We start from the raw sequence: 21,924 nt of genomic DNA, 5'->3' as shown, positions 1-21,924 counted from the left end.
TTCCCTGAAGGGCACTAGTGAAGCTGATTGTTTACAACAATTAACTTTTTTTATTTGAATTAAAATTTCACTATCTGCTGCAGTGGGGTTTGAACCCATGTTTCCAGACCATTACTTGGGATTCTGGATTACTAATCCACTGACAATGCCATTACACCATTACTGCTTGCCAGGAGAGAGAGAAATGTGTAGGTACACAGTGATTTTTTTCATTTTTTTTTAGGCCCGAAGCATTAATGTAAGGACACAAAATCACTCTGGAATGATGGACTCCCACAGCCTTGAGATCACTGGTCCCATCATGCCTCACTCACTCCATTCTTTGACACTGATGTTGAAGTCGGCACAGAAAGGAAGATTCACAGCCACCCTTCTTGCACATGAACCAACTTCGGTTTTTAATGTTGCTCTTAAAATGGAGCAACGTGAAAACAAGGTAAGGGACTGTAATTTTTCATGTTTAAAGAGTCTGGAGCTTTTGAAAGACATTTTTTCCCTTTTGAAAGGCTGTGATAGCTCTGTCCACTGTGATGAAAACTGTTGGGAGTAGTGTTGGGTTGATCTGCTAATTATGACATTCTCAGAGTTTGAAATCAGTTTTATGGAACATCTCCAGAGACTTGAAAATCAAAATGAAAACTAATATTCCATTAAAATACTTCAGTGCCATGTTAAGAGCACTATCTTTCAGATGAGACATTAAACCAACATTTACCCTCTTAAAAGCATGTAAACGATAAGAGCATTAAAGTTCTCCCTACTGTCAAAATTTATAAGATGGCAACAGTAAACAGTATGAATTGGCTGCTTTAGGGACAGGACAAACTTGTTACAATAGTTGGATTCATTTTCATGGCTGTTTACTCCATTATTACCATGCTGCAGTGGTTGTAGGACAGCCATTGCAAAGATATTTGTTTAAGCAGCTCCTTCTCATTGGTTGTAATGGTATTATAGATCAAGTCTTCAGGAAGTTAGAGCCATAAAGAATGGAAACAACCCTTCAGTCCAACCGTACTGACCGTGTTCCCAAACTAAACTAGTCCCACCTGCCTGTGCTTGGCCCATATCCCTGCAAATCTTTCCTGTTCATGAACTTATCCAAATGCCTTTTAAACATTGTAATGGTACCTGCATCCACCACTTTCCTCTAGCAGTTCATTTCATAGTCATTCTGTAAAAACAAAAAAATGTTAGCCCCATGTACTGTTTAAATCTTCGTCCTCTTGGCATATTTTAAAGATAAGTTTTGAACTCCCCCATCTTAGGCTAAAGACCTAGTCATTCACCTTATCTATGTCCCTCATGATATTATGAACTTCAATGAGGTCACCCCTCAACTTCCCACGCTCCAGTAAAGAAAGTCCAGCCTTTTCAGTCTATTTTTATATCTCAAATCTCCATTCTTGGCAACATCCTGGTAAATAGTTTCTGAATTCTCTCCTTCCTATAACAGGGTGGCCAAAACTGCACACAGTTCTCCAGAAGAGGCCTCTCTAACATCCTGTACAACTGCAGCATGGTATCTCAATTCCTATACTCAAAGCTTTGAGTAGTGAAAGCAATCATGTTAAATACTGCCTTAACACCCTGTTCACCTGTGACGTAAATTTCAAACATGTGTCCTCTATCACAAGGGATCCAACATTTAGCTAAACAAACGTCAACTTTTAAAAATAAAATGGGGAAAAAAACGATGAGATAGTCACTGGGGGTTTGAATGTTAACATGGGGTTTAATGGGGAGATAAGAAGGCATTGCAAAGTGTTACTACATCAACATTTTCCTGTTATATCCACCTGCTAGAAAACAGATCAAGTTAACATGAATAGTTTTAATTTCAATACTCAGCTCACCAGAAACATAACATGAATTATTGGTCTTGTGATTTGCAATCCCTCAAGAAAAATATTTTTCCATCTCTACCTCAGCCAAGTTCCAGGACAGTTTTGGTCAATAACTCATTTGTCTTTGTGGGTCCTTAAATAGGCTGCTGCATTTTATACATTTTTAACAATGACTATCCTTAAGTATTTAATTGCATTCACAACACCTGAGAAATTCCAATCATGCAAGATGCAGTACACATAAGAATTCTATCCTTGGCCAGCAAATAGCAAGTTGAATGGCCTAGTATCTGATTTAGGGCTTTAATAAATACTTGGGTAAAAACAGCCACAGGATTGCTGTTAATCAAAAGGATGTCACAGATGAAATGGGGGACACTAAAGAATATGATTTCCGTTCGCCGAGCTGAGAATTTGTGTTGCAGACGTTTTGTCCCCTGTCTAGGTGACATCCTCAGTGCTTGGAAGCCTCCTGTGAAGCGCTTCTGTGATGTTTCCTTCGGCATTTATAGTGGTTTGAATCTGCCGCTTCCGGTTGTCAGTTCCAGCTGTCCGTTGCAGTGGTCGGTATATTGGGTCCAGGTCGATGTGCTTATTGATTCTGTTCAGATTGTACTGTACTGTTCAGACTGTACTGACCGCTGCAACGGACAGCTGGAACTGACAACCGGAAGCGTCAGATTCAAACCACTATAAATGCCGGAGGAAGCTTCACAGGAGGCTCCCAAGAACTGAGGATGTCACCTAGACAGGGGACGAAACGTCTGCAACACAAATTCCCAGCTCGGCGAACAGAACCATAACAATGAGGACCCAAGCTACAAATCTTCTCACAAACTTTGAATATGATTTCCATGAGGCCTGGAATTAGTACAAGGATGCTTTTACTGATTATCCTAGACTCCTGTCATTTCTAGGAACATCTGCAATCTGTTAATGCCAACCCTTAGTAATACAAAATTTGAATATTACCAAAAAAAAAAGTTCCTATAACTTTTTGTCTAGTATTTATCAAGACAAATGCAAGAATGACAAATTTAAAACTCTTACAACCTGTTATACAGGGGAGGATACTGATTGGTTGGTAAGTTGACTCTCATTGCCAAGATATTTAGTTGGAGAAAGCACAGGGAATTACCAGTTTCCCCAAGTTTCCAGGTAATGTTTTTAGTACAAAAGAAGTCCAAAATTTGAACACAAACCTTCTTGTTTCAGTGAAGCAGATCTCCACGTATGAAGATATGTCTCATTGTGATTGTAAATGAGTCATGTTAGAAGTTTGACTGTTCAACTCACTGGTGCCACAGATATGTAAATACTATCCTTTAAACTAGAAAATACAGAGAGATAGGGAGATAGATTTGATTGTGACTGGGCAGTACTTGCAGAAAAATCCTGAATGTGCTAATAGCTAAAGTGACGTAAATTCATACACAATGACTCATTCCATGCCAATACGTGCAATATGACAAATCTTGCATTTTTAAAAATATCTCTCCTATACTTTGGCCACAATGATGCCTTGAAGATTTAGTACTGGCTTGCTAACTAATCAGCATCCTTTCATTTTTGTGCACCTTCTGATTAGGACAAGACAAAATGCTTCAGTTATAACAGTGTCTCTTTTCAGTAATTATAGCAGTCTATTTACCTGGTGCTAATTGTTTGCCACTTATCAAAGGCACAAAATACAATTTTCTGTGCTTAATATGCAGATAATAATTTGAATACTTTGCTATTTGCACTCTACTGTTATAAAGCAGTTTGATCCTCTGATTTTCACAGGAGCTATCTTCAGATGAATTACGCAATAGCGGTCTACATCCTGAAACACTGAATCAACTCATGCAGAAGCCAACATTTGGAAAATCCTCTTTGAAGCATATAGAAATGAATGAGTACAAATATACCTGGAAACTGTAAACTGTGCTAGCAATTTTAATGGTAGCTTTGATTGTTCTTTCACTAGATGCTTTTATTCTCCATGTCAAGCTGCAAATTTACATTTACAGTTGAAAATAAGTTTTAGGTGTGAAAGCTGACTAAAGCAATGAGGGATCAACAAACAGTGACCATATCCTTGGCCTGTTCTTAATGTAGTATTGTACATTTAAATTGGCTACATTATGATATTGTTTATTTTAATGCATTTAATAAATGCATTTCATATTTTTAATATTGGTAGTCTCACACAGATATTTGAAATGCCACCTCTGATTTTAACTGGAAAGGCAGCAAATGAGATCTGTGCCCTTTGGAAAAGGTGTGGCATTATTAAGTAGTTTGATAACTGCTGTCTTTAAGAGGCAGAGTGGTTGTCTAACAAAATTGAATTTAATTTTTGTTTTAAATTGAATAAATCTGTATTATCAAATCAGTGAACTGATATCCAGAATCTTGATTTCCTTTGTTTAATGTTAGGTTTTTAACCGTGAACTATAATGCAGATAGCTTTCACATTCACTCGTATTAAATATTCAAGTTCACTTCAACTTGATTGATTATGGATGTGATTGAATTGTAAAAATTTTGTTTCGTATCAGTGTCTAGCTTCACAAAATAACCTGTCATCTGTTTGCATGAGGTTCTCCAGAGGGTTGTTTTATTCACCCTTTTGACAGGATAAAAATTTAATTTTAATCATTCAGCTTTTTTGTTTAAACACCTCTGTTTAGTCAAATAATAGACATCTTTACGAAATGCAATTTCTACGTCAGTCACTCCATTGTTCATTTGGTTATTCACCTGTTCAAACTTATCAGTTGTTGTATAAACATTATTTGAACAAAGGATAAGCCTTATAGCCCAATTGGCTTTTCAGTTATGTGTCAGCACAGGCAAGCACAAAAAGCTTATGCATGTCCTAGCTACCCTTCTGACCATTTCCTGAGAGAAGCTGTAGGAACCACATATTTTTAAACTTTCTAAATCTGATCATCATATGGCATTTTACTCATTTGTTTTATCTGTAAAGGACATGTTTTAGCCTGTGATATAAAATGTTTGCAGTCTGCTCACTTTCCTGTATGCATGTCACTGTGATCAAGAACGACATGTTTGATCTAACCAGTGAACAATAATGATGCAGATAAAGACATTTCTGTTTGTAGAAAACACGTCAGCTTTGTGAAGTCAGTGATTTTACAAACAAATGTCTAAAAAGCAAGTGCAAATCTCAAACGTTAGTATGGCAAACTTACTTTTAACTGGCACTTTTGATAAACTAGCAAAAGTTATACACTTGAAATACTGCAAGCTTACTGTATTGTCAGTATAGTCGTCTGTGAGGGAGAAGGCTCCCTGCCAGAAAGTCTTATTTAAGGCAAAGTTGCATTATTTGTGATTTATGCTATAAATAAAAAAGTGGTGTGTATATTTCCTGCAATTTCTATGACTGTTTTTATGTGGACCTTTTGACCAAATTGTATACTCCTTGTCCCACTAGTGCCAGTTAAGTAACTACAGCAAACATTTTATTAAGTTCATGTTTTTCAAATAAGTAAAAACTAAGAGCTTCGTCGAAAATATGTATCAATAAGAACAAGTAGGTTTTAATTGAAAACCGGGTGTTTTGCTCAAATTAAAGATATTCAACGCACTTTTGGAGATACTGCCTTTATAATTGCCTAAGTATATTGTTTATAAAGGATTATACTTACTACTAAAATTTGTTGGGTTTTTTTTGCTGAAACTCACTTATTTACCACACAAACTATTACGCTGTTCATTTGCAATCTGATGATTTTTCCAGAAAAAAATTGAATTGATATGTGAAAACTAAGTTTTTTTTTGTTACTTGAACGTTCTCCCATGATGTTTTCTCAAAGTTAGAGAGTCCACAGCAGCAAATGTGTCCATACCTGCTCCAGCAGTGTTAGTAATTTTATGAACCTAGATCCAATAGAACAAACAAAACAAGTACATCTACTCCACGAAGATGAAATATCAAAGCGAGCAGAGCCGACTATTTTCTGGATACCAGCTCTTCTGTTCTACTAACCTTGGGCATTTGTACGACACAGATTCCTTTATGAATCTAGCTGTCATGTGTATACATGTCAATTCTTTCCTGCTGTGATGAGGACCAAAATAAAGATGTTTGCACCAAGAAAATTGTAAAGTTAATTCACAGTGCATATCCAGACAGTAAATTTGACACTCAAGCAACAGAAACTTCCTCTTTTCTGTGATTTGAATTTGGGACAAATCTCCCAATAAACTGAGATGTAAAGTTTTTTTTTAATGAGGGCAGGTTAATATAGTTAAGGTATAGCTCAGCTGTGTTCTAGCTTTTTGGCCTAATCTTTCACTTTTTTTTGAAGTAGAGGAACAACTACTTCAGGAGAATCCCTGTAAAAGTGCAGCTCAGACTAGTTAGCAAAGTTTTTAAAATCTAAACATTGCCATCCATTTTACATAAAAGTGCTACTACTGAAAGAAGCACAAATTGGTTTATTGAAGATGGGTACTTACAAATGTACAATGGGATAATCTTGCATTGCTGAGTTTTGATAGGAATTAAACATTTTTGTAAAAAGAGTAAATTGCACAATAGTTAACAAAAAAATTTTTATTTACACAATTGAACAATCTAATGGCAGATATTGAATGATAATTTATGTAGCATTATCTGAGGCCGAAGTACCACCATCCTTTGGAACAAGCCCCATGGCCTGCAGTGCAATGGTGGCAGCTGAGGCCTTAGCATGCTTCTTGTTAGGACTAGGTAGGCTGGGTTTGTACTCTGTGCCATTGACCATCACCTGTCACAAACACATATAGTAAAAAATTAGATTTATTTTAAGGTAGATATAATTGCAATTCGATTTATTTTTAAACTTTTTGATCCAAATTGAAGTCACAGATTTTGTTTTGCAAAGATGTATACACTTGATCAAATCAAATTAGGCTATTGCTCACCTGACAAAAAGTATGTATTATGAGTATAAAGTTTGCAGTTATGATATACAGAAATATCCAGTACAGTGGAAGTCAAGCCTCTAGCCATATGGCTGTTAATGCATTCATAATTTTCAGAAGAATAATTTTCAATCATTTCGCAGTTCCTGATTTATTATCTAAATTTGCTTCATAGCAAGCTGGCTGAACTCGCTTCATAAATAATTTATAGCTTGTTAACAGGTCTGGAGTTCTTCAGTTAACATAGTTTCCGAAATTTACATTTTCTTCATTCTGGTGCAGCGTAAGCTTTGTAAAACTAACGACATTCTGGGTAATGCAAGATGGAGGATGGGAAAAATTTCTGGAGGAACCTGTTTGGGTGAAGTCCACTGCAGAATCAGACAAGTTAATAACTTATTTAACTTATCCAAATGGCTAGTTGTTCCTGTATTCCATGAAACAGAGAATCTGCAGTAGAGTGGGCTCTTTCTTGATTATATGTTTTTGGAGATATGTCTCTTGATTAAACTTAAAATATAAGGCATAACTATTAATTTAACCTGGGGCAGTGTTATTTTCTGGGCCTGTAGATTGTGAAGGAGCAAAAATGGCCTTTAGTACAGTGATATGTACTTCTTGTCAGATGTAGGTCTTTAAAGAGAATTTAAGGGTTACTGCAGATTATATCTGCCACAAATCTTATCAAATCGATTGGAGAGACAGAAGCAATGAGGAATTTGCAACAGCAACAGTATGTGATAGATGGCAGTTATAGGAAGAGGGAAAAGTCTCAGATACAGTCACATAGATGGGTTAACTCCAGGAAAGGTAAGAGGTAGGCACCTAGTGCAGGAGTCTTTCATGGATATACCCATTTCAAACAGGAATGTTGTTTTGGAAAATGTAGGGGGTGATGGATTCTCAGGGGAACGTAGCACGAACAGCCAAGTTTCTGGCATTGAGACTGGCTCTAATGCAAAATATGAGATAGCTTTGGCAAATAGAATTAAGGAGAATCCAAAGGGTTTTTACAAATACATTAAGAACAAAAGGGTAATGAGGGAGAGAACAGGGCTTCTCAAAGATCAGCAAGGTGGCCTTGTGTGGAGCTGCAGAAAATGGGGGAGATACTAAATGAGTATTTTGCATCAGTATTTACTGAGGAAAAGAATATGAAAGATATAGACTATAGGGAAATAGATGGTGACATCTTGCAGAACGTCCAGATCACAGAGGAGGAAGTGCTGGATGTCTTGACACGGGTAAAGGTGGATAAATCCCCAAGACCTGATCAGGTGTACCTGAGAACTCTGTGGGAAGCTAGAAAAGTGACGAATATCTCTTGCTGAGATATTTGTATCATCGATAGTCACAAGTGAGGTGCTGGAAGACTGGAGGTTGGCTAATGTGATGCCACTGTTTAAGAAGGACAGTAAAGACCAGCCAGGGAACTATAGAGCAGTGAGCCTGACCTCGGTGGTGGGCAAGTTGTTGGAGGGAATCCTGAGGGACAGGATGTACATGTATTTGGAAAGGTAAGGACTGATTAGGGATAGTCAACATGGCTTTGTGCGTAGGAAATCATGTCTCACAAACGTGATTAAGTTTTATGAAGTAGTAACAAAGAGGATTGATGAGGTCAGAGCAGTAGATGTGATCTATATGGACTTCAGTAAGGCATCTGGCAAAGTTAGGGATCTCATGGAATACAGGGACAACTAGCCATTTGGATACAGAACTGGCTCAAAGGTAGAAAACAGAGGGTGGTGCTGGAAGGTTGTTTTTCAGACTGCAGGCCTGTGACCAGTGGAGTGCCACAAGGATCAGTGCTGAGTCCTCTATTTTTTGTCATTTACGTAAATGATTTGGATGTGGGCATAAGAGGTACAGTAAGTAAGTTTGCAGATGACCCCAAAATTAGAGGTGTAGTGGACAGCGAAGAGGGTTATCTCCGATTACAACAGGATCTTGACCAGATGGGCCAATGGGCTGAGAAGTGGCAGATGGAGTTTAATTCAGATAAATGCGAGGTGCTGCATTTTGGGAAAGCAAATATTAGCAGGACCTATACACTTAATGGTAAGGTACTAGGGAGTGTTGCTGAACAAAGAGACCTTGGAATGCAGGTTCATTGCTCCTTGAAAGTGGAGTCGCAGGTAGATAGGATAGTGAAGGCGGCATTTGATATGCTTTCCTTTATTGGTCAGAGTATTGAGTACAGGAGTTGGGAGGTCATGTTGCGGCTGTACAGGACATTGGTTCGGCCATTGTTGGAATATTGCGTGCAATTCTGGTCTCCTTCCTATCAGAAAGATGTTGTGAAACGTGAAAGGGTTCAGAAAAGATTTATAAGGATGTTGCCAGGGTTGGAGGATTGTAGCTATAGGGAGAGGCTGAACAGGCTGGGGCTGTTTTCCCTGGAGCGTCAGAGACTGAGGGGTGACCTTATAGAGATTTACAAAATTATGAGGGGCATGAATAGGGTAAATAGGCAAAGTCTTTTCCCTGGGATCGGAGAGCCCAGAACCAGACGGCATAGGTTTAGGGCGAGAGGGGAAAGATATAAAAGAGACCTAAGGGGCAACGTTTTCACGCAGAGGGTGGTATATGTATGGAATGAGCTGCCAGAGGAAGTGATGGAGGCTGGTACAATTGCAACATTTAAGAGGCGTTTGGATGGGTATACGAATAGAAAGGGTTTGGAGGAATATGGGCCAGGTGGGACTAGATTGGGTTAGGATATCTGGTTGGCATGGACAGGTTGGACCGAAGGGTCTGTTTCCATGCTGCACATCTCTATGACATCTATTTGAAAATAGTTTCAGTTTAACTTACTGTAATTTTCTTATTCAAGTTGTATGGCAGTCATCCTCCACAAAAAAAGGCATACCTTTTGTGATTCTCAGCACATTCAATTACCAATCCAGAATTTTAGCATTATAGCTTTAGGACTGATGAAAAAAATACACATTTTATCAAAGCTTGTCATCTCGCATTCATCAGCACATTTCACAAATTCAAGTACAGGGAATACCAACCTTTATATTGCATGAGGAGAATAATGTTCAGGAAAAGGTATTGACTGTTCACAATCGCCCAACATCAGCAAAGTGCTGTGGCTAACGTTAGATTTGGCAATTTAACAATATTTACTAAATAATAATCCGATTGTAATTGCTAAAAACAAATTTATAATTGTTAGTGGGGCTTGCCTATACTGGAAGCTACATATTAATGCACAAGACTTTGTTCTTTGAAGATAAAACATGTCCTGTTTCAATTCAACAAAACAGATGACAGTTCATTTCTCATTTAACAATGCCTTGACCACTCAAATTACTACTGCCTGATTTAAACTTTAAACAAAACCTAGCGGTTAACTGTCAATCGGCATTAATAGTGTACATTCTCCATGTATTCTTTGCCAATGCAATATAAAATGTTGGTGATCCCCTTGAACCTGTATTGTAATAGATCTTGATGGGTGCAAGATGAAAAGCTTCAACAAATCATGTTTTACTTAAGTGAGAATTTAAACACCCTATTTGCTCACCTTAAACAAAAAATGTTTGCAATGATCAGGACCACTGTCATGGACCATCAGAAAATCAGGTGGAGGCCATTTTCTCTTGTTACAAATTTCCATCAATGCAGAAACAGGATGTTTTCCTGTGAAAAACACAAACAAAAGAATGGCATTTAGTCATTCCAGTTATTTTCTTAACCTTCTGGAGCATGTAGGACTTGAACCCACGCCTCCAGGGTCAGGCAGGGGCTGACATTGCCACTGCACCACAAAAGCCCTGTTTAATCATTCTAAAATAGGCTAATCAAATATAACAATTTCAAGTTAAAGCAGCAACACATTAAAATTCAAACAGTTAGGGATTAAACTGGACAGAAATCACAAGGTAGGATTAACCTATGCTGCTTTCAAAGAAACACAAATAGCAAATCAACTTTTGTGCTGCCTGTTGCCAGTGTCTGCACACATTAGCAATGGGTTCAAAGCTGTACCTTCTGAGCACTATTAAAGCAAGCTTGAATAAAGTGGGGTGAACTCTAGTTGGAGCAGCATGGGAGTGATGTGACCTTGGAAACTGAAAAATAGCACAATACGGGTGAGCAGACTCCAAAATACAGTATGGTCTACTTCACAGACTTAGTCATACGATTCCTAAGAACACTGATCCCAGCCTTGGTAGAAGTACAGCCCATTCCCAAAGAAGAGTTCACAAAAATAAATTGCTGCAAAAACCTAGTAGCATCTGTGCACAGAAAGCAGAATTAACGTTTCAAGTCCAATGACCCTGCTTCAGAACAGGAACAGCTCCCTGTTTCCGCATGGTGCCAGTGGCCTAAGAATTGAAAACCTTTTGTCCCACACCACAAAGCCATACATCGTCTGTTTGACTGTTGCCAATTATGTGCCAATGCCTCAACATTCTAGAGATGATCACTTTGAGGTTCTTCATTTTAACTTGGAACCCAACTCTTCAAATTGTCTTGGTGGAACATTACTCCCAGTTCTACCCATGTCATTGGTTAATAAATGGACCACAATCACCAGATCCTTTTGCCTTAAAGTTTGTCTTCAGTTGTGAGATGTTCTTTCTCAGGTAAGTGACGTAACCTTCAGAATTCGTGTCTGGGGCTGTAGAGGACAGCATTTTGACTATACTGTTCCCCTTTCACTACCACATTCCTTTACGGCCCCACCCCCTATCTTGTTTTGAAGGGCATCCTCCACTAAAGTGGCTTAGTGATTTTGCTCATTCACCCAGATTGCATATTCCTCGTACCTAATGATAAAAGTCAATAGTTGAGATTCTTCTATCAAAAGATGCTGGATCCCCATATCTGCCTGACTTGCAGGCACAGGGGTGTGACTGCCTCCAAGAATAAACTATTCAGGTAATTCTCACTAGATTATCCAGATGTTCTACATCATCTGCAGTTCAGAAATTGTATGCTGAAGCTGCAAAACCCACAGAACACCACAGCTTTAGACACCCAATGCAGATGGCATGACCACAATGGAAAACCTCCACTCTGTCCATAGGAATGACACCAACTTTTCAAGTCCTTGCTATTACAATAAACCGCCTTGTTCCAATACTAACATTTCCATCCAAACACTGCTAAAGTGCACCAGTGTAGCTCCACTCAAATTTGAGTAACAACACCTCATCTGCTCAGGCACTTTACGGCCTTCAGGACTCAACAGTGAGTTCCACATTCCAGAGCATGACATATTTCTTCTACTTTTCTGACATCACCCGGTTGTGAAGAGTCTGTTTTCAGTATAGCATCCCATTTTCTCCTTTTCATATCATAGGACCATAAGAAATAAATACAAGAGTGAACTGTTTTCGGACCCTTGAGCCTTCTCCACCACTCAATAGGACCATGGCTGATTTGACATTCCTCACACCCACTTTCCTGCCTTTTCCTCTTAATTTCCCATACCGATTAAGAATCTATCTCAACTTTAAATATAGACAAGAACACTGCCCCCACAGCTTTCTTTGGCAAACAGCTCCAAAATATTTCAACTCTCAGAGAAGAAATTCCTCATCTCAGTCTTCAATTACCACCCCTTTATTCTGAGATTATGCATCTGATCCAACATTCTCCCACGAGAGGGATCACTCTCTGAGCATTTAGTCAGCCAAGCCATTTAAGAATACTAAATATATCAATAAAATCACTCACATTCTTCTAATCTCCAGTGAGGACAGAACCAAACTCTTTAGTCTTTGCTCATAAGACAATGTCTCCATACTGAGGATCATCTACCTAGCGAATCTTCAATGAACCGCCTCCATTGAAATGATATCTTTCCTTAAATAAAGGGCCCAAACTTGCTAAAGTAATCTCACCAGCATCCCTTGTATAGTTGCAGTAAGACTTCCCTACTCTTATACTCCAACCCCCTTGAAATAAGATCCAATATTCCACTTGTCTTCCTGACTACTTGCCACATTTGAGTACCAGCTTTGTGAGTTTTGTTCACATGCGCCTTCGTCTTGCAGCTTTCTGCTGCTTTTTTCTATTTACGTAACATTCTGTTCTTTTATTCTCCATTCGAAAATGAACAGCTTCACATTTTCCATGTACTTTACACCTCGAGGTCTCTGTTAGCATTCTCTTTGCCTTTTGTTCTGGGCAACCTCACAAACTGTTCAACTTGCTCTTCCTTCTCCTTCTGTCAACAGGATAAAAAACAGTACTTTCAAGCTCCTGTCAATTCTGAAGAGTTATGCCGGACTTGATACATTAACTTTCTATCTCTCACCATATATGCTGCCAGACCTGCTGAGTTTTTTCCAGCATTTCTATTTTTATTTCAGCTTTTTTGTCCTTGTTTGTCAGGGACTATAATGCATTTTAGTTATCTCACACCGCCATTCTGCTGTGTATCTATTTAATTAGTAGCCAGTTAGTTTAAGTAAACCCAGCCAGACGCTCCTAAAATTGAGACAAAATAATAAAACTCACTAAAAATTGAAGATAAAATAAAATGAATAAAAACATCTCCTTCCCCCACAGTCCGTCAATCTGTCCTCCAGCTGATTACTGGGGGAAATACCACCATGAATGGAACACAAATCTACTGTCTCTCTCAGCCACTTTCACCACTGACGTTTTGTCAATACAGTCAACCATTCCCAGTGTGCTGATGTCCATACCAAGATACTGCAATCTGAAGCTCTGCCCTCAATGGCATCCTGCACATCCAGTTGCATTCCTACCATCAGGTTTGGCCAGGCCATGCTGTAGCCACTTAAATAAAGGGCCCAAACTTGCTAAAGTAATCTCACCAGCATCATGGAGGTGCACTGAGGGCAAGGAGCAAAAAGGAATGTGCAGCAATGAATAGGTCAGAAGGTCATAAGGTCAGAAGTGTGGATCTTTGCTGATGATTGCACAATGTTCATCACCGCTTGTGGCTCCTCAGATATTGGAGTAAACCATATCCAAATGCAACAAGATGCAGACTTGGGCTGAAAAAGTGGCACGTAACATCTTTGCCACACGAATGCCAAGCATCTTCAATAAGAAAGACAAACTAACTACCATCCCTCGATATTCACTGGTATTACCATCACTGAATCCCCTCTTATCAATATTCAATGTCCAGAAACCACTGACTCACCATATAAATAGAGTTTTTACAGCATAAATCCACACATCTGATTGGTAACAATTCCTGGATAGTGATTCAGTGATAATAAAGATATAGCAATATAATTCCATGACAGGATGGTGTGAGGTATGGATAGATACTTGTCGCTACAATGTCCCTTTGTTCTTCTGGGAGATAGTGGTCATGAGTTTGGAAGATAGTGTTAAGGAGACTACGTCCGGATTAAGTGATGGTTGGTTCCTTCTGACCATGTGAGTATTTCACCTCTTGACGCCCCAATACTTGGCTATCATCTACAAGACACAAAGTTGCGCACTGAAGGATTTCGGGTTTTCCTGCATGAATCACAAAATGCCAGAATAGACATTCAACTGGTAATAGGGAAGGGCAAAGAAGTGTTGGCCTTTATTTCAAAGGGAATAGTGTAATAAAAACAGAGAAGTCTTGCTAAACCTATACAGGCCACTCATCAAATCATACCTGGAACAAACTGAACAGTTGTTAGTTAATACATGTATTCAAGACCAAGATGGATTTCCAAATAGTAAGAGAATCAAGGATTATGAGAATAAAGCAGGAAAGTAGGGTTGAATATTATCAGAACAGCCATGATCTTATTGAATGGCAGAGAAGACTCAATGGGTTGAATGGCATATTTCTGCTCCTACTTATTATAGCTTTATGCCATGATTTTATTCATGAATTCAATTTGAATGGTTTATCTTGTGATAGTAATAGAGGGAGACATGAGGCTGGGATCAATTCATGTTGCAGGTCCTGGTATCAAATGAAGTGGAGCTGAAACAAGCCATCTATGCTGTAACTCCCTTTCTCTTTTTCCTCCTCCCTCATCTAGCACTTGTTCTGTTATGAGTGACCTCTACTTATCCTCCAGTCATGGTCTATTCTAAAAGTCTACTAATGTATCCATGTTTGGCAGCAACTCCTTTTGTCCAAAAGGTTCGAAGTCTAGAAAAATGCTTCAGCAATTTTCCTGCTTACCTTTTTTACTTGGAACAATGGAGAGCACCAAATTGCAATGGTCAAAAGAAACCAACCATCACATCACTTAATCCAAAAGTAATCTCCTGAACACTATGTTCCAAACTCATGACCACTATCTCCCAGAAGACCAAAGGGACATTGCAGCTGCAAGTATCTATCCATTTCACACACCATCCTAACATGAAATTACATTGCCATATTTTTATTGTCACTGAGTCACTATCCTGGAATTGTTACCAAACAGAAGTGTGGGTTTATCTCCGGGTACGAGTACATAAGTTCAAGAAGGTGGCTCATCATCACCTTTTCAAGGACAGTCACAGATGGCCAATAAATGTTGGCCTTGCAAAGTGACGATACATCCTCCAAATGAATAAATTGTGAAGTTGATGAGCTTCCAGGCAAGTGGAAAGTATTCTCTCACACTCCTGACTTGTGTATTCAAAATGGGCAGCAGACTTTGGGGAGTTAAGAAGTGAGTTATGTGCCACAGAGTTCCCAGACTCTGATTACTTTTGTAGCCACAGTACTTATGTGATCAAGCTAATTAAGTTTCTAGTCAACCCTCAAGATTTTTGATAAAAAGTCATCTGAAGAAAAGTCTTTGTCTTTAAACAGTTCACCACAGACATAGACGGATCTGCCTGTTTTGTTTCAGAATTCTATTATCCACAATATTTTGTTTTCATATCAAAGAAATATATATATATAATGGATTACACATCACATAGGAATTTATACCTGACAGATCCTTCATTATGGCAAAGTTTGCAGGTTTCTTGTGCATTTTCTCACCTTCAGCTACAAGACCTAAAATGGCATAAATAAAAGCCATTAATCTGTGCAAGAAAAGAACAAAACTTATTTTGTTATAATGGAGAAAGTGAGGACTGCAGATGCTGGAGATTTTGCTATAATGTTAACTTTCAACACGGCTAACTTCAAATATTGGAATATCAAGTTCATTTTAATATTTTTGAGATTCCAAAATGCATAATACAACAAATCAATACAGCATTGAACATACTGAGTCACTGATTACACTATTATTGGTCAAAGTTAATATGGCAATGCATCTGTCCAAAGAAATCCGTGAGATTTCAAAGACAGTGGTTTTTTTTGTTTATTCCTGAGAAAAGAGATTTCTTTCTCTTGTCCTGAAGAGGAACAGCTTGTGGCACTCAATACATATATTTCAGTATGTGGATTTAGAAACTAAAGTACAGAGATGTAGTAAAGGAATGAACAGACAGGCATAAAGTGGCAGAGACCCAAGATTATATAAATGAATTATTGAGGGCCCTCGTATGACACATAGAACAAAGAACAATACAGCACAGAACTGGCCCTTCAGCCCTCAATATTGCTGACCTGTGAACTAACCTAAGCCCATGCCCCCCTACACCACCCCATCATTATCCATGTGCTTATCCAAGGACTGTTTAAATGCCCCTAATGTGGCTGAATTAACTACACTAGCAGGCAGGGCATTCCATGCCCTTACCATTCTGAGTAAAGAACCTGTCTCTAATAACTGTCTTAAATCTATCACCCTCAATTTGCAGTTATGCCCCCTCGTACAAGCTGGCGTCATCATCTGAGGAAAAAGACTCTCACTGTCCACCCTATCTAATCCTCTGATCACTTATATGTCTCTATCAAATCCCCTCTTAGCCTTCTTCTCTCCAATGAAAACAGACCCCATGTTCATCAGCCTTTCCTCATAAGACCTTCACTCCAGACCAGGCAATATCCTGGTAAATCTCCTCTGCATCTTTTCCAATGTTTCCACAGCCTTCCTGGAATGGGGTAACCAGAACTGTACACAATATTTCAAGTGCGGCCACACTAGCATTTTGTGCAGTTGCAGCATGACATCACGGCTCTGGAACTCAATCTCTCGAACAATATACCTTCTTAACAACATATACCTTCTTAACAGCACTATCACCTGCTTGGCAACTTTCAAGGATGTATGTACATGGACACCAAGATCCCTCTGCACATCCACACTACCAAGAATCTTTCCACTGACCCAGTACTCTGCCTTCCTGTTATTCTTCCCAAAGTGAATCACCTCACATGTATCTGCACTGAACTCTATTTGCCACCTCTCAGCCCAATTCTGCCGTTTATCCAAGTCCCCCTGCAACCTGCAAAATTCTTCCACACTGTCCACTACTCCACTGACTTTAGTGTCATCTGCAAACTTAGTAACCTATCCACTTGTGCCTGCGTCCAAGTCATTTATAAAAAATGACAAACAGCGTGGTCCCAAAACAGATCCTTGTGGCACACCACTAGTAACCGGACTCCAAGCTGAATATTTTCCATCAACCACCACCCGCTGCCTTCTTCCAGAAAGCCAGTTTCTAATCCTAACTGCTAAATCACCCTCAATCCCATGCCTCCGCATCTTCTCCAAAAGCCTACCATGTGGAACCTTATCAAAGGCTTTATTGAAGTCCATGTATACCACGTCATCATGCGTGATGATGCCCCACCCTCATCAACATGCTTGGTCACCTTCTCTATTCATCCTGATAAGTGAGAAATTGTGGATTGTATATGACTGCTGCCCTAATATGTGCTCTTGACACACAGAGCACCATTCTAGGAGCAGCTTTGACAAATATGCTTATAAACATATATAATGTTTATAAAACTGATCTGAATTGGCTTGTAAGTTATCATGCTTCTGACTTTGACCTTAATATTTTGCATGTAAAGCGTATACTTCTACATCAACAATGTCTAGGAGACCATCACTTGTTTTGCTGCTGTCAAGCAATTGTATTTACCACTGTATGAATAAACTGAAGACCAAAGAGCATCATCACCTTTACGATCAATCTTGAAGTCAACGACTATAGGTTCTACTGGCCCATTTTTGTTTTTTCCCAGTCCTTCTCCTTGCCTCCAGCCCATTTTCTGCATCAAATGTGCTCCCATTCCTCCAGATAAAGGTGCAGCCTTCAGGAACTGGTCCTGTTTATATGTAGACAGTTAAATACAAACAAATCTTAACAAGAGGCCATAATTAGCATTTCAAACTGAATACATCAGTCAGATTAGTTCACAAAATCTGTGGAACTCAGAAATGCATACATACTCAGAATATTTTAAAATATTAATCAGACATTCCAAAACAGAAATAAAAATAGTTTCTTTAAACAGTGGCCAAACTATGAAGAGTATTAGGGAAAAGGGCACGTGCATGAAAAAAACCCTTGCAAAGTCAGCTCTGCGAACATTTAAAATGCAGATTAAAGATATGTATTTAAAAATTCCTTTAATAAGGCTACATACCTAGATCTCTGCTGTCAGCGTGGAGTGAAAAGTAGGGTTGAGACTAACTATGGTAAACAAGGCAACTACAAGGATTTGACCTCGCACCAAGTTTCCACACAGTAGTGGAAGTTCACAGGTCAGTCTGTGAACTATCACATCTCTTTTTTTCTTTCCATCTCCCAACCATGCCTTTCAAAAGATCACCAGGCACTGCAGAATACCAATACTTCAACAACATTTCAGATATTTTTAATTTAGTAACAATTAATACATGAAACGGAATCTGGAGGCCAAATGCTATTATTTCTAAACGTTGACGGTTAAAAGTACTAGACTGATATAAATTGGAGTCATGAAAAATGTACTGTAAAGGCAGACCTAGTAATGCAATACAAACTTTGCCATGTTCAATTGTTTCTTTTTAAAAGACTGCGTGGTGAACTTTTCAAATAGTTTGACTATCAAGGCAGCTACTCGTCATGCACCACAACAACAAAGAATGACATTTGATACAAGGCACTCAACAAAATTATGATAGGATCCCTTGAGAAGTTATCCACATTTCATGTTTACCTGCGCAGCATTAAATCTACAAACTTTTGTGCTAAATCATAATCATTCAAGTATCACAAAAGATATCACGGGATCTACCCTGATATTCATTTAGCCACCCTGACTGCAGATGAAGAGGGCTTGGCAATTTTGAGGTCAGGACCTCAGTTAAATCTGATCAAACAGTTGTGGAGCTCTAGACAGGCCTCTAAATCAGGCTGGCATGGGCACCAGCAAAAAGATGGGAGCCATAATTATAGATGGTAGTGTCTTCCAAGGCATCAGCAGCCAGATTATTTGTGTGTGACCTGGGGAAGCAGTTCTGGGCAGGCAGCATCCAAACAGTCCCCAAAATTTCAAATAGCAATTGTGGACCCAGGTGTGTCACAGCATCTCAATTTCTCTGTCAGAAGTGGCATGACACCTTGAAACAAGAGACATCGGAAGGTTCAGCCATAAGCTCCTTTCAAAACAGGGTCCTGCCATACTGCGTTACACTATCAGCGAGGTTAATGCCACTGAGGCCAGCACCTGTATACTAACACAAGCTAATGCCAATTAAAAATCCTTCACAGCACATGGGAGAACTTCTATATTGATGCACGTAGTTACTTTTTGAAGCAGTACTTAGAAAAGAATTGTTTTACATTCATTCAAGGGAATGTAGGCAAAACTGACTCAGCCAACATTTAATGCCTATCCCTAACTGTGCTGACAGTGATAGTAGGGCATCACTATAGTCCTTATGGCAGGGACACCCACAGTCAGGATGGTGAGGCCTGTTAGAAAGGGAATCACAGAATTTTGACCCAGTGATAATCAAGTTTCAGTCACATAGTTCTAGTCAAAATGGCTTATGGTTTGGAGGGGAACTTGCAGGTGATGGGTTTTCTTTTAAATTCAGTCATGGGATAATGGCATCGCTGGCTGACCAGCATTTACTGCCTGCCACCAGTCACCTCGAGAAATTGGGAGTGAACTGCCTTCTTGAACCGGTGCAGTCCACATGCTGTAGGGTGACTCTCAATGCCAGCAGGAAGAAAGTTCCAGGAGTCTGATCCAGCAACAGTTAAGTAAAGGCAATAAGATTTCCAAGTGAGGATGGTGGGTGCATTGAAGGGGAAATTGCAGGTGATAGTGTTCTATTGCCCTTGTCCCTCTAGATGGAAGGACTTGGGGGTTTGGAAGAGGCAACCTAAGGATCTTTATTAAATTTCTGCAGTACATCTTATAAGTACACACTGCTGCTAGTGAGTGTCAATACTGAAGTGACTGAAGGTGGATGTGCTGCCAAACAACTGGCTGCTTTGCCCTGGATAGTGTCAAGATTAGAATGGTGCTGGAAAAACACAGCAGGTCAAGCAGCATCTGAGGAGCAGAAAAATCGACATTTCAGGCAGGATGCTGCCTGACCTGCTGTGCTTTTCCAGCACCATTCTAATCTTGACTCTAATCTCCAGCATCTGCAGTCCTCACTTTCGCCTACTTTTAGCCTGAATAGTGTCAAGCTTCTTGAATGTTGTTGGAGTGACACTCATCCAGACCAGTGGGGATTATTCCATCACATTCCTGACGTGTGCCTGTAGATGGTGGGTAAGCTTTGGGGATTCAGGTGGTGAGTTCATTATTGTAGTATTCCTAGCGTCTGTCCTGCTTTTGTAGACACTCTTTTTACAGCAGGAGGCAATGGCCGAGCGGTACTATCGCTGGAGTGTTAATTCAGACACCCAGGTAATGGTCTGGGGATCCGGGTTTGAGTTCTACCACAGCAGGTGGTAGAATGCAATATATATCTGGAATGGACCATGAATTCATTGTTAATTGTCTGAAAAAGCCCATCTGGTTCACTAATGCCCTTTAGTTAAGGAAACTGCCATCCTTACCTAGTCTGGCTTACATATAACTCTTAACTGCTCTCTGGACAATAGAGAGGGGCAATGAATGCTGGCCCAGCCAGTGATGCCCTCATCCCGACAATGAATTAAATAAATATGGTGAGTTCAGTTCAATTTCTGGTTAGAGGTAACTCCCAGGGTGTTGATAGTCAGGTATTCAGTGATGGTGGTAAAGCCATTAAATGTCAAGGGTTGGTGATTAGTTTGTCTCTTATTGGAGATGCCTGGCATTTCTGTGGCTTGAATAATACTTGCCACTTTCAGTCCAAGCTTGGATATTGCCCAACTCTTGGGCATTTGGACTTGCACGACTCCAATATCTGAGGAGCCATGAATGGTGCTGAATATTGTGCAAAGATCAGCAAACGTCCCCATTTCTGACCCTATGATGGAGGAATGGTCATTGATGAAGCAGCTTTATACAGTTGGGCCTCGGATACTAGCTTGAAAAGCCCCTGCAGGGATGTCCTGGAACTGAGATGACTGACCTCCAACAATCACAACTACTTTCCTATGTGCCAGATATGATTTCAGAGCTATCCCTCCCAATTCCCTTCAATTCCAGTTTTGCTAAGGCTCCCTGATGCCACATGTGGGCAATGTGGCCTTGGTATCAAGGCCTGTCACTCTCACCTCACTTCAGGAATTCAGCTCTTTGGTCAGTGTTTGAACCAAGGCTGGATCAACAAGGTCAGCAACTGAGTGGCCCTGGTGGAATCCAAACTAGGCGTCACTGAGCAGGTTATTGCTGAGCAGGTGGTGTTTGATAACACTGTTAATGACACCTCCCCATGATGGTTGTGAATAGACAAAGTCCCAGGCATCACCATCATCATCCCTGGCTATGTTCTGTTCCACTGACAGGCCAAGCAGAGGTGGCATACAGTCAGGAGGGAGCTGCTCTGGGAGTCCTCAACATTGACTCTGACACCATGAAATCTGATATTACAAACATAAGCAAGGTCAGTTCCTGTGACTGCCACGTACCATCATCCCTTGGTTGATGAGTTAGTATCCCCCCATGTTGAACAACACTTGGAGGAAACATTGAGGGTGGTAAGGGCACAGTATGTACTCTGGGTAGGGGATTTCAACATCCACCACCAAAGAATGGCATGCAGCAGTTCTAATGATCAAGCTGGTTGGCAGATGGTGAGGGAACCAACAGGAAGGAAAAGCCTACATGACCTCATCCTCACCAAAATGACACCTGCACATGCATCGTGAATCTGCTGCTCTTGTTATTCTCAGTGTTAATAGACTTGGAAGAGTTGGACATTTT

General features: G+C 39.7%; 2 protein-coding genes across 7 annotated transcripts in view; one reads left to right on the top strand and one right to left on the bottom strand.

Moving 5' to 3' along the window:
• Positions 1 to 5,514, top strand: part of LOC140486428 (protein downstream neighbor of son homolog) — a 37,113-nt gene extending 31,599 nt beyond the window's left edge. For both annotated transcript variants that reach the window (XM_072585545.1, XM_072585544.1), the window contains 2 exons: positions 224 to 436; positions 3,633 to 5,514. In XM_072585545.1, the coding sequence (XP_072441646.1) occupies positions 224 to 436; positions 3,633 to 3,770 (351 nt within the window). In that variant the 3' untranslated portion in view covers positions 3,771 to 5,514. The remainder of the gene's footprint in view (positions 1 to 223; positions 437 to 3,632) is intronic.
• A 765-nt stretch (positions 5,515 to 6,279) lies between these two features.
• LOC140486427 (uncharacterized) overlaps positions 6,280 to 21,924 on the bottom strand; it is a 46,692-nt gene continuing 31,047 nt past the window's right edge. For 3 of the 5 annotated variants that reach the window (XM_072585539.1, XM_072585541.1, XM_072585542.1), the window contains 4 exons: positions 17,745 to 17,892; positions 15,646 to 15,714; positions 10,303 to 10,418; positions 6,280 to 6,610 (listed from right to left, as the gene is read on the bottom strand). In XM_072585539.1, coding sequence (XP_072441640.1) covers positions 6,464 to 6,610; positions 10,303 to 10,418; positions 15,646 to 15,714; positions 17,745 to 17,892 — 480 coding nt within the window. In that variant the 3' untranslated portion in view covers positions 6,280 to 6,463. Of the gene's footprint in view, positions 6,611 to 10,302; positions 10,419 to 15,644; positions 15,715 to 17,744; positions 17,893 to 21,924 lie in introns of those variants that run through there. The other 2 variants (XR_011962564.1, XM_072585543.1) reach the window with 2 other exon arrangements.

This window comes from Chiloscyllium punctatum, chromosome 15 (assembly GCF_047496795.1).
Source record: "Chiloscyllium punctatum isolate Juve2018m chromosome 15, sChiPun1.3, whole genome shotgun sequence".
NCBI classification, from domain to species: domain Eukaryota; kingdom Metazoa; phylum Chordata; class Chondrichthyes; order Orectolobiformes; family Hemiscylliidae; genus Chiloscyllium; species Chiloscyllium punctatum.
This window is presented reverse-complemented; position numbering and strand designations above follow the sequence as displayed.